The sequence below is a fragment of the Chelmon rostratus genome, chromosome 20 (genome assembly GCF_017976325.1).
Source record: "Chelmon rostratus isolate fCheRos1 chromosome 20, fCheRos1.pri, whole genome shotgun sequence".
Classification (NCBI taxonomy): Eukaryota; Metazoa; Chordata; class Actinopteri; order Chaetodontiformes; family Chaetodontidae; genus Chelmon; species Chelmon rostratus.
Window position 1 is genome coordinate 4,873,634 of NC_055677.1, and position 13,357 is coordinate 4,886,990.

The 13,357-nt window shown below is 47.3% G+C and overlaps 1 protein-coding gene across 1 annotated transcript; it reads left to right on the plus strand.

Moving 5' to 3' along the window:
* The first annotated feature begins 9,906 nt into the window (after positions 1-9,906).
* Positions 9,907-13,357, plus strand: LOC121624267. Its single transcript, XM_041961920.1, has 2 exons — positions 9,907-11,034; positions 11,132-13,357. The coding sequence occupies exons 1-2, from the start codon at positions 9,907-9,909 to the stop codon at positions 13,355-13,357; spliced, it is 3,354 nt and encodes a 1,117-aa protein (XP_041817854.1).

Below are 13,357 nucleotides of genomic sequence, written 5' to 3' on the forward strand. Positions count from 1 at the left end.
CCAGGGTGTATTGAATGAAAGCACAGAGGAAACAATAAATAATTTGGCTGTTTGTGTGTGCAAAAAATGAAATGAGAGCCAATGGCAAAATCTATATAATTAGTACATTTTGGCACTATTAAACTGTGATTAATTTAAAATATGCCTTAGAGACATTTAGTTAACGTGATTCCTGTGAAGCTTTTCCCCTTTATTTTAAATTTCCTTGTGCTTTCACTAAGTAATGATAAAAAACTTTTTGAGATTTTGAGGGGCGGATAGTGCATTTCCTCCATTTCCTCTGCTGACAATCGGAATGAAAAGAAGAACCTTGTCAACAAACTCATAGAAATGTGTCAGTAGTTTTTAGAGAGCATCCACGGGAGGTGTTAAATCACCAGGGAGGAGACACAGTCACTTTCAGTAAACTGCCTCCCTCGTGCTCTAAAATGCAGATGGAGAGGTGCATCATCTGGGAAAAAATAATATATGGTGGTGTGACAATTTAAAGGGATTGTACAATAACTGCAGGAGTTACATATGTAGCGGTGCAGGTATAGATTCAACTTGGTGGAGGCTGACATGTACAAGGAGCACCCATCTACTCATGCATATTTAGGATGCAGTCTGTGTATGTTCGCTATGTGCACACAGTCATGGGCGAGGTTGCTGCAGCACCCTTTATTGAAGTGGTGGAAACACAGTGTGTAAATAAACTATTATACCATAACTAGTTGGCTAGCCAAAGATTTGTTTTAATGTTTTGAACAGCATACAATGTGGTGCCTGTTGAGTGTTTAAAATGTGTGAATGTAATTAATTCCTCCTATCTGACAGGTCATCACATCAGGTCAAGGGATAAAGGGTCAGGGTCAGCTCCACTTGGGGAGAAAGCTGGTGGTAGAGGAAGCTAATCAATGGCGCAACAAAAGAATATCGGATTTTATTTCACATATATAGCAATAGAACAAGAGGATGCAGTGTCCAGTTGCTGCATGAGTGCTACACCTGCTCTATCTTCCTCCATCATACCAATGTATTTATACAGTCTGTCATCAGAACAGCTGCACAAACACCAGCAACTAACAAGTCATCTCACCATGGATGCATTACACATCCCTGCATCTCACTGGCAGCTGCCACAAACCGTGGTACTTGTCGTGGCATCTGAGGTGTGCCACCAGAAGTGCCGTTGTTAGCTGCCACAGCCATTATTTGAGCCAGGCCCCTCTGACGGAAAGTGTGTACGTGTGTGCACACACATAAATCATGCATGCACATATTCTGTGCAGCACCCCTCAGCGAAAAAAAAGTCTGAATCTTCACGTCCTGCCTTTAGAAGGGCCCTTTATTTAGTCAACTTGTAGCAAATTGCCTTGAGCTAAATGCTAACACTAACATGCTAACAATAATCCCAGCATGATGTTTAGCTGTGTAACATCTTAGCGTTAACATGCTAACACAAGTGTAGCTGAGGGTGGTGGGAATGTTTTTTAGCTTTGCAGGTATTTGGTCATAAACCAAAGGATTTTGAGCTGAAGTTAGCACAAGGTGAAAGATCAGGGGGATCCAGTCTTTGACTCTGGATCACATATATCAACCTCATGGTAGCTCCACAGGCAAAGTCAAGGGGTCGCCAGAGTCATTAGGATTCATCCTCTGGGGATCATAAATGTCTTCACAAAACTTCACAGCAATCCATCTGTATCAGCTGTATAGATATTTCAGTCTGGATCAACCAGCTGAACAAGCGACAGATTGATTGCCATCCCAAGAGCCACGGTTCTAAAAATAGTCCATTATCCCCAAATGGGGGAGGGTGTTGAAGGGTTAAACCCTTATTCCAATGGGAAAGAAGTCAGACACTGGAAAGGAAAAGCATCAGAATGGATCAAATATAAAACTACAGTAGTTTAAATTATGGCAAATGATTCCTATTCAGGATTGATGGTATTTATTAAAACGCAGAATATTAATCCCTCTTCTGTGTACTACCATCACTTTAGAGTCAACCCTGTAGGTATATTGTTTGATTTAGGAAACGGTGAGCATATGTGTGTACTCCCTCCACTGAAAGGACATCTTTGGTGGAGGACTGAGAGAATAAAGACCCTTTGAACATGCTTTTAAATATTTCAGATAGCACTGATCAGATTAGAAATGAGAGACAATGTAGGTCATATAGATCCCAGGTTGTAACCTCACACCAAATCAAAGCAGCATGAGACAGACTTTGAACCTCACACAGAGCCATCCGGACGACCTTAGGATCACATTTGAATGGCTCCATTGTTATTGAACATGCGGCAGAGATAGCACAGACGACGACTGTTTGTAGTCTAATCAATGGCAGGCCTTCACCGGTTTCTCCTTTCTCTGCCATAAGGCACAGTGTTTCGCTGCGGCCGATTAAAAAGGTAACACGCACAGCCGTGTTTGGCAAATCTCAAAAGGCGTTTGCAGCTACGGATAAAAGATGTGTGATGGATTGTGAGGAAAGAGGAGGTGAATGTGAGCTTTGCAGAGCTGGAAGCTAAACAGAAACCAGTTTGGGATATATCTGCCTCAATGAAAAGGTCCTGCTTTAAGTGCCAGTAGTGATATTCTGCCTGAAGCTCTGCCTTTTACCCACGAACAACAGGACTATGTTAATGAGACAGACATCACACAAGAACTTCTATGTGCTGTCCAAGAGTAAGACTCTTAATCCCCAACTTCTTCAGTGGGAGTGCTCAAAGCCAGACAGAAGAGGTTCATCTAGAAATGCAGTGCAAACAGTTTCAACAGTCTGAACAGAGCTTAACAACCGTAGCTCGCAGTGTCAGCACTAGAGCAAATATCCAAGGTAGGCACTCGGCTTAGAGCAGGGGGGCATCAAATCACTGGCAGGTGGTAACAAAGTCGTGCATAGTGAGAGTGAAACCGTTCAGTGGTTGAAAGGTTAAAGAAAAATGTTGTATCCCTGTCGATTTCCTAATAAAAACTAAAAACTCGAGGTGACATTTCTTGGGCGGCCTATACGGACACGCACATCTTGCGTCGAAATGTGTTGCTCAAAACCACAGACCCGGGTGAATGTGGGTGGTGAAGGGCGCTGCAGCACCTCCGAAAAACCATCAACTGATTGAAGAAAAAGTGTGATGCAGCAGGGAGGGAGTGTGGGAATATGAACAGGAGCGTCAACATGATATAGAAACTGTTTGATCATGATCATCTACAGTTCTGTGGTTTATTTATCAGTGAAGTGTATGAAGTGCAGACTGGAGTCTCTATTACAGCCAATGCTTGTTTTCCTAAACTTAACCAAGTCTTTAAGCACGTGAGGACGAAGGTAACGGCCTGTCGCTGCTGCTCTCCAGCCCCGATATATGTGCTGAAAACAGTTATGTTCTTACGAGTTTTCTTTATTCCACTCTATCTTTTTGAGCAGATGTCTCATTGATATATATATATATAGTTGTTTTCAGGACTTGGGGACAAACCCAAAGACAGATAATGAGTTGCTAATGAACCCTGTGACAGCAAAACAACAAAGACGATGTCTCATAATCAACCAGCGATGAGATAATTACTTCCTCTTAATGAACAACTCCTTGACCTAATTTGCTGTCCTGGGGAAAACGATCAGACACACCCAGAGCATCTCCGCAGCACCGTTTTCATAGCAGATCAGGAGTTGTGATATGTTTCATGTTGTGTAACCGATGAGCCCCTTATCGCCGGGCATGTGTGTCCTTATCTCAGCATCGCTCAGCCACAGTGTTTCTGGCCCTGGGACGTCAAATGTGAACGGATTGCATAACGAGCATGACGGCCCAAAGGTAAAAGCTTGCAAGACGGAGTGAGAGGGAGGACTAAAGAAAGGGCCAGCGCTGAACTCGGCAATCTGCTGACCTTGGCTTTCTTGTAAAGACACGCTGGAACACAAACAGACATTAATGGATAGTCTCACCATAGTAACACTGCACTCCGTCTGTCCATTTGACTCTCACTTACTCTCCTTTTCTGAGCCTCGGCTAGAAAAAGACATTTCCACTCTTAATACAGACGGAAAGCCCGAGTCTTAGCTTTAATGAGGCCCCTGAGGATTTTAAGTCAGGTGCCCGGGGGGTCCACCTGTGCCCCATCTGGAGCACTACACCCCTCTGTATACAGAGCACAAAGGGCACGGACTGTATTTCTGTGTGTGTGTGTTACCATAGACATGCAGTGAATCAGACAGGACAAGCAGAGCAGCAGAAGCTTCAGAAAAATTTTATTCTAATTTAAAAAATCTATCCGCACATTTGTGAATTTAAAGGAACAGTTTGACATTTAGAGTTAGATGAGAAGATTGAGACCACTCTCACCTGTCCGTTAAATACAACCAGCAATCCAAATGATATGACTAAACACATCACTGGTCCATGCTCTCCAGAATGACCCATGTAGGCGTTTTATGATCTGATGCTTCTATAAACTATTTTCAAAATAAAAGCTCCTTTCATGTGACACCCGTACAGTTAGAGTTTGGTCAGGATTAGACACAAAACAAAACAAATTTCCAATTTTGTCAACATGTGCCGTTTTCCCCAGTGCTCTTGGGAGGGCTGTGAAAGCTAAGACCAGCAGCTGTTAGCTTAGCTTAGCATAGAGACAGGAAAGGTAGCAAAGGCAAACAAATCCACCTCCCAGCACCTCTTAAGCTCAATAACTATATGTAACATCTCATTTGATGAACTTGTACATAAAACGTGTAAAAATAACAGTGTGCTTCTGCAGGGGGTTTATGTGCAGGAGCTTTAGGGGTGCTGGGAATCTGCTTGAAGATGGTGACTTTAAGGCGTTTTCTAAAGGCAGATCTGTGCCATGTCTTGCACATCAAAACAACGTCACGCTAATGTGGCAAAAAGCTCCAGGGAACAAAAGATCACAAGTGCCAGTATGCTGCGTATCCCGTGTCACGCCAGCCTCAGTTCAACGCCGAGGACGCTACAGTAAGGCACCGAGAATTAATGAAATGAAATGCTTTAATCAGCTTGAGGCTGTGGAGAAATCAGTTTTAATCAATAGAGCGCTGGCTAATTATATATTCATTACTGCATTCAACATTGATTAAAAGTTTCTCGCAGACTGTCAGGTGTGGATTTTATCAGGGCGACACTTGCGATAGTACCCTTTTCTGTGTTCTGGAAATGGTTTTAGTTCTAATTATGAAACCGACCGCTAACATATTGACTCGCTTCTTAATTAGAAATGTTATAAACCCCATGAAGACACAGCTCCCCGTTATTTTTTGGCACAGATATGGCTGATTGAACAGAATAAATCAATGTGCTTCTGTGTGATGTTCATGGCGGCGCTCGTGGTTGTCAGGGGCAACCATCAGTAAATGGCAAAAGAGGCAGTGGCGGGAGAACGAAACACTTGCATCATCCGGAGAAAGGACTTTTTTTTCTGTCGCCTTTTTTGGAAAACAATGAGCAGAAGCATCTTAAAAAAATCTCAAAACTTTAAGAATATTCCAGCGTCTTTACAGAAAGTTGCCTCAGAAGTAAAGACAGGAAAACATTTTTTTTTTAACCAGAGGAAGTCAAGCTTACGTAAGCAGATGCAGCTCCAGCTTTACTCAAGAGTTTCAATGAAAACTTCCACATTAACTCTGGTCTCCTGGGCCTCTCCGTCTGCCTGTCGCTCTTCCCTCCGCATCAGAACGGAAGATGTCGGCTGCTGCGAACTGACATGGTAAGCATGTCAAATCAACGGGCTATTTTTATCCCAATAGTGAAGTGCAGGGGAGGCGACGGAGTCCATTTATAAAAGCCTCGCCTGAAGGTAAGGCTTTCAAGGGACAGATAATGCGACTGTTTCCTATAGGAGAGGTTTAAGCAGCGTTTTAGTTCTTTATTTATTATTTGAGCTTTGTTGTGTCAGAGTTGAACTTGGACTCAAGGTTGGCTTAGAAGTCAACGCAGAACTGCCTGCAGTTCTTTATTGCAAAGTCAATATAGCAAGTCTTCCAAGACACTGGTTCACCCATGTGTATGCTTTCAAGCTCTTTTTTTTTATTATTGATTTACCCTTTTCAAAACATGCACTTCTCCTTTGATACACATATTAAAAAAAAGGAAAAATAAGGCTCCAGATCAGCAACTTTGTCCATTTTAAGTTCTCAAATAGGAGGCATATTTATTGTTTTCCAAATATTGGAGTTTGCATTCTGTGCAGCACTTTCAGTTTATATTATGTGGAATTATATGATTATATGAAGGGGTTAATTTTCCCACGCCCTCAGGTATGTTTCCTCGCTCATATTAAATATGGAAATAAATGACTTACACACGCTCCTAGATTAAACTTAAGCTCATTATATGCTATCGCTGAAGTCTGGAGTCACCTTGAAACATTTGCTTGTGTGGCACCTCATTTTTAATGAAATTCAGAGCACTTTTTGCTCACACTGTATGGCTCTGCAGAGGACTTGTCAACGCTCTTTCTAGGTTGTCCCTCCGACGACCCTCTGTTTTCCTAACGGAGCATATCGGCTGTCTGAAGGAGCAGGTCAAATATTCATAAGCCTTCATAGCAGGGCTGAGATGTCAGTGACGGGAGGACGCTCTCTATGTCCAAGTGGGGATGTAAATAAAAGAGCACTGACAGATTTACCATCAAATCCATGAGGTGGAGGAAGTATTCAGATCCGTTACTTAAGTAATAGTACCAATTCCGACAGTGTAAAAATACTCTTTTACAAGTAAAAGTCCTGTATTAAAATGATATTTAGGAAAAGTATTGAAGTATAATCAGGAAAATGTCTTAAACGTTTCAAAAGCAGTAAAATGTCCCCTGTGACTTACATTTTTCTATATTAAATTACATTATTTTGACTCATGAAGGAATGTAAAAGCAGGATTTTATTGTAGTTGTTTGAGGTGGAGCTCATTTTTAACTCTTTCATATAGGATGTCAACTATTGAGTGTTTTCTTTGTGGATTATCTGCTGGATGTTTTCTCCATTAACTGGTTGTTTAAGAAAACAGTGATAATGTCGTCACAGGCACCAGAGCGCAAAGTGAAACCTAATAAAATGATGGCAGCAGCGGTTTGAGGGGCACTCTGAGATGATATACCAATTATTTCACTCACCTGTGGCTGCTTTTGATTTTTCATTAACAACGAAAGCCAAATCAATACCATAATCACCGTTCCCTGAATTTTAGGGAAGCTGAAGCTACTGGCCATTTAAATTGATCAAGTTTGGCCACTTTCTCTGCAGCTTCTCAGCCAAATAACAATTTTGTCTGCATGGAACCCCACTGGTTGTGTTTACAGAGCGGCATTCAGGCTGTAGTGTGCCGGCAAAACACAACCCCACTGTGTTTAAATGGCCGTATCAGTGGACGCTGCCACCCCACAGATCTGTAAGGCTGATTAATGCACAGACATGCTGCCAGGCTGCATTTGTACACGCGACTGATGTTGTTTTAATATCTGCATTTCAAATGTCGCTTTATCACCCTGCCAACAGTATAAGGCACATCTCCTCCCCAGGACGGCTGACAGCCAGCACTAAGGAGGATGTAATTTCCTCTGGTCTCCAACTCGAGTTTAAATGAGCCTGCATGTCAGAAAACCAGACACTTTAGAAATCTTTCTATAAAAGAGAAAACTGCTTTGACTGATCTTAAATGTCACAGTTAACTATTGCAGACTTTTTTTTTTGCATCTATAGTATTCAGAAAAATGGGAAAACAAATTCTAGCATACACAGTTTGCAATGAAAAGAGTGCTGACAAGACTAATTCAGGTCCTGAATAGCAGCTATAATTTAGGTTGGGTTTTGAGTGAGCTGTGTGTTCAATCTGGAAAACATAAAATGCTGCAACTTACATCCTAAACCCACTCAATGTTTGAGTGCAGCTCACTTAAAAAGCATCAGTTCTTCAATTTGGAATGAGGGAAAACAGCCAAAATGTTAATAAAGGCAGCACACCGATAAAATGCTCAACATAGACCAGCTGGAAATCTGGCTGATATTTATACACGGGAGCTTATTGAGGGACAGGTGTGGCTTGATGAGGTAATGACAGACAGGTGTGCAGGTCAGGTGACTGTCAGAGGTGGGAAATTCAAGAGGGTCGACTGGTGGACAAATGGGGCGCTGCATGGCCTGGAAAGTTCTGGAAAGAAGACAGGACCGAGGGGAGGAGAGGCTGTACTGGAAACTACCTGCTGTCGAGATAATAGGTACTGACTGGGCCAAAATGTAGCATGAGGTGTGCAGAATGCAAACAAAAGCAGAATCTGCAGCGTGCCGAAAACACCTGAACTGATTCGGCAGAAATCTCTAGTGTGCATCAGACCAGTCAGCCTCGCCTACTGTTTCCCACAATGCAAAGCGCTGGAGCGGCCACAACAACAAGACACTTCTGACTGCTTCTGAGGCAAGAAATTAACAGTGTGGATTTTTAATATTGGCAGTTTTATGAAATTTGATGTTGTTTTTCAGAGTTGAGAAGTGCCTGCAGGGGTAGTCAGCCACTCAGCCAGCCATGCTCACAGACCCCTCTGACCCCACACTCACACAGACCCCTGCAGCCAGCACAGCAGACTGCAGCTACAAAGGCCGATGAAAGCCAGGCCCACGACTGAGGGACTGCAACTTTTGTACCTCTACTTTCCTGTCACACCATTCAAATTTTGATGTATTTTATTGAACGTGTGCAGTTTTTGTTAAGGGGGAAATCTTTACAATATGACCAAACCAGCATAGGACATGAACATGAACAAAAACACCATCAATCAACCAGTTCTATTTCATCCTTCCTGACCGCCAGAGGCGGTGCTTTAAGCACTGAATGAGTCCGTCTCGCGCATGCGCAGGTCGAGAAGTAATACCAACAAAGTCACCTGTGAGTGACCCCCTGACGACCTCGGACAGGCTATAACTTCCGATGTCGCCAGGGGATCTGTTCCTTTTTTCTTCTCGCTTCGCAGGTGTACTACGGTCATAGCATTAGCTTAGAGCTAGTTATCACCGCTACGTACAGCAGTCTTGCAGCTTGTCGCCGGTAGCCTTGTGACCGCTCATTGCTGGTCGGAGCTGCGAGGTGCTCGCCCTCCAAGGGCTGCGTCAAGCTGTCACTCCGGGAGGCGGTGTATGCGGTTTCACCGGCATCGCCCCGGGCAGTGAGGCGCTCCATCCTTCGGATTATCCTGCATCACACGGCTGGATCCGACTGGTAAAGTACCGCTAATCAGACACATATTGTACTTTGTTGGTGACGGCAGTGTTTTCGCTCCCTCTCCCGGCTTAGTTGTGCTCTGTTACCCTCACAGTTAGCCGCAGTGTGTCCGCTTAAGCTAACTTTATTAATTGGCAGCAACTCTGGTTGCACCTGTTTTATTTAGTAGCTTTACAGTTACGACTTGTTGGTGACGGCAGTGTTTTCGCTCCCTCTCCCAGCTTAGTTATGTTCCGTTATCTTTTCAGTTAGCCGCAGTGTGTCCACTTAAGCTCACTTTACTAATTGGCAGCGACTTGGTTGCACCCGTTTTGTTTAGAAGCTTACAGTGACGACTTGTTGGTGACGGTAGTGTTTTCGCTCCCTCTCCCGGCGTAGTTGTGCTCTGTTATCTTTACAGTTAGCCGCAGTGTGTCCGCTTAAGCTAACTTTATTATTTCGTGGCAACTTTGTTTGTACTTGTTTTGGGCTAGTAATCTTGCAGTAGCGACCTGTTGGTGACGGCTGTGGTTTCGCTCCCTCTCCCAGCATAGGTGTGTTTTTTTCTTCGGTCTCGTTATGGTTAGCAGCAGTGCTTTCGCTCGAGCTAATCTGGTTGTTGTGGCAAGGACCTCGTACTTCGCAGCGTCCCTTTTGATTTAGAGTTGGCAATAGCAACTCGATCGTACCTATTATGATGAATTCTCACTCCTGTACCGCCTGTATGGCGCCTCTGCAGCCTGAGGACGGTCATGACCTTTGCCCCTCATGTCTTGGCATCGAGCACCTGAAGGAGGGTCTGTCAGAGGACCCCTGCATGAATTGCAGCTTCATGCCCCGGGCAGTGAGGGTTGCAAGACTGGCTGAGGTGGAACAATTTTTTAGTGGTGTCCCCTCACCGGAAGTCCTAACTGATACTCGCAGGCGGTCCCCAGCCCGACCTAGCCGGCCAAAACGTCGGGCTCCGGACACTGACGGTGCTTCCTCCAGGAAGAAGACAAAAAAGTGTGAGCTTGCTTCCAGAGTTGACCACTTGACAGCAGAGCTTAATCAGATGAAGTCCATCTTTTTAGCCCTCCAGACAGGGACTGGTACAGGGAGTGCGTCTGCATCCGCTCCTCGGGTGACCTTGTCTGGTCCAGAGGATGACATCCTCTCAACGGCAGCTTCAGCCACTGAGTTTGGGGAATATGGGACAGACACTGTCTCTCATGACACTGTTTCCCATCCCTCACAAGCAGGCTCTCGTTCCTCGACCCATAGTTCAGGTGGTTGCTCAGAGGGTAGCTCCATGGGGGCCATCATACGTATGGCCTTGGCGCGCCTGCAGCTAGATGCACCGCAGGCCCAGTCGGCTCCAGCGAGCGCATTTTTTAGGCGCAGCACAGCCCCTGCCGCATTCTCTGTGCCTCCTTCAGAGGAGTACCTAAAGGAGTTGCATGCATGTTGGAGAGATTCTAAGGCTCTTTCTCATGCAACGTCTGATGGCCGAACACTAGCAGCCATGCAGGATGCGGCCAAGTCTGGTCTTGGCCGCATGCCGGCTGTTGAGCCCACGGTGGCCTCACTCATAGTCTCTCCTGATGAGGCCTTGAGGCCGAATGCGAGGTGTCCTTCACCCCAGTGTCGCATCACGGATGACTTACTTTCTAAGGCCTATGATGCAGCGGCTCGTATGGGCCGCATCGGGAACTCAATGTCTCACCTCATGCTCGCCCTCTCAGCCTGCCTTCAAGAGATTACACAAGACACATCAGCTCATAATTTTAGTGATGCGTCTCTGCAGGCCTTCGCCCTGATGACCAGGGAGCTAGGGCGTGTGATGTCCACCCTGGTCCAGGCTCGCCGGCAGGTTTGGCTGGCTCAGTCACCCTTCTCAGAGGCATGCAGAAGGACCCTTCGCAGCATCCCGGTGGAGCCAGGAGAGTTGTTTGGGTCGGCTGCTTTAGAAGCACTGGAACGGACGGTCCAAGCCAGACAGACCAGACAGCAGCTCTCAGGTCTCCACAGGAGTGTGCCCCCCCCTGCTCGACCTAGAGGTTCTTCAGCAGTTGTGCAGCGCCGCTCTCAGCCACAGCCTGGCTCTGGTAGCTACCAGAGGCCTCGGCAGGCAGTGCAGCGACCAGTGCAACGGTCAGCGCTGCAGCCTGCTCGACGGGCAGCTCAGGATGTCCGGGCCCCTGATTGGCAGCCCTCTAGCCAGCCTCGGGCCTTGGATGTTAACCGGCGCCCCCCCAGAGCCTCCAAAGGCCGGGGGGCCAGGAACTGAAGTTCCGGGGCCGGTCGTCGGCTGCTTTTCCCAGCAACAGCTCAGTTATTGGGCTGCTTACACCTCGGACCCCTGGGTGATGTCCACCCTAGCCCTGGGGTACAAACTGCAGTTCCGACGCCGGCCCCCTGCCTTCAGCCGGGTCAAAATGACCATCATAAGCAACCCGGCAAAAGCCTTAGCCTTGGACCAAGAGCTGTCTGCCCTCCTGGTCAAAGGTGCCATCGAGCCAGTAGATCCCCTGTCACAGCCCGGGGGATACTACTCGACGTACTTTCTGGTGGAGAAGAAAGATGGCGGATTTCGCCCCATCCTCGATCTCAGGGGCCTCAACAGATTCCTGAAGGTAATGCCATTTCACATGCTCACCGTTGCAGAGGTTCTACAGGTGGTTGCCAGAGGGGAGTGGTTTACTTCCATCGACCTGAAGGATGCCTATTTTCATGTTCCCATCATACCTCACCACAGGCAATTCCTCCGGTTTGCCTTTCAAGGCCGTCATTTTCAGTTCAGAGTGCTGCCCTTTGGTCTCTCCCTCTCCCCACGGGTGTTCACCCGCTGTGTGGCAGCAGCCCTCTCTCCCCTGCAATCACGGGGCATAAAGATCCTTCCCTATCTAGACGACTGGCTGGTGTGTGCGCCTTCCCAGTCTCAAGTGGTGCAAGATACGGCTGCTCTTCTGGCTCACGTGGCCCGGCTGGATCTCAGGGTGAACGTCAGCAAGAGCTGTCTGACACCTTCCCAAAGTATAACCTTCCTAGATGTGGCTCTGGACTCTGTAACCATGAAGGCTTGCCTTTCACTTCGGCGGGTGGACGACATCCTCCACCTCCTTCCCCTCTTCCGGCAGGGCAAGTGGTTGCCCTACGTGCAGTATCTACGCCTCCTGGGCAAGTTGACAGCTGCTGCAACTGTTGTTCCTTTAGGCTTGCTGTCACTTCGCCCTCTTCAACGGTGGCTGAACAGCCTTCACTTGGATGCCAAGTGGCACAGGCACAGGAGGATCAGGGCATCATGGCGCTGCCTCCTTGCTCTGTCTCCATGGAGGAAAAGGGCCTTCATGTTACAGGGTGTGCCAATGGGGTCTGTTCCGTTCTGTCGGGAGACTGTTACAACGGATGCTTCCCTCTCAGGGTGGGGTGCAGTGTGGCAGAACAGAACGGCTCAGGGACAGTGGTCTGCTCAGGCTCGCACGGAGCATATCAATGTACTAGAGCTACGGGCTGTGCACCTGGCGCTCAAGCACTTTCTCCCATACTTGAGGGGGAGGCACGTGCTGATACGGTCGGACAACATGTCGACCGTTTCTCAAATAAATCATCAAGGGAGTACCAGGTCAATGCGGTTGCTGCAGGTGACCTGGAGCCTCTTGACTTGGACAGCCCACCGTCTGGCCAGCCTCAGGGCAATGTATCTACCGGGGAAGCGGAACGACGTAGCAGACTTTCTTTCCCGCCGCAAGCCTCCCCCAGGGGAGTGGCGGCTTCACCCGGAGGTGGTGCTCCACATCTGGGGCCTCTTTGGCAGGGCAGAGGTGGATCTCTTTGCCTCAGAAGAGACTACCCATTGTCCTCTTTGGTTCTCCTGGATGGAGGAGACCAGCACTCTGGGGCAGGATGCCCTGGCACACGAGTGGCCAGAGGGTCTCTTGTACGCATTCCCGCCAGTCCCTCTGATGGCAACGCTGCAGAGGGTTCTTCAGCGGGGCCACAGACTGCTGCTGGTGGCCCCCTTCTGGCCGGGGCGGACGTGGTTTCCTCTCCTTCGCAGGCTCTGTCACGGCTCACCATGGCGCCTCCCCGACAGGAAGGACCTCCTGTCTCAGCTGGGGGGCCGGGTGTGGCATCCCAACCCTCGTCGTCTTCAGCTGTGGGTCTGGCCTCTGCAGGGTCCGATCCGCTGCTGA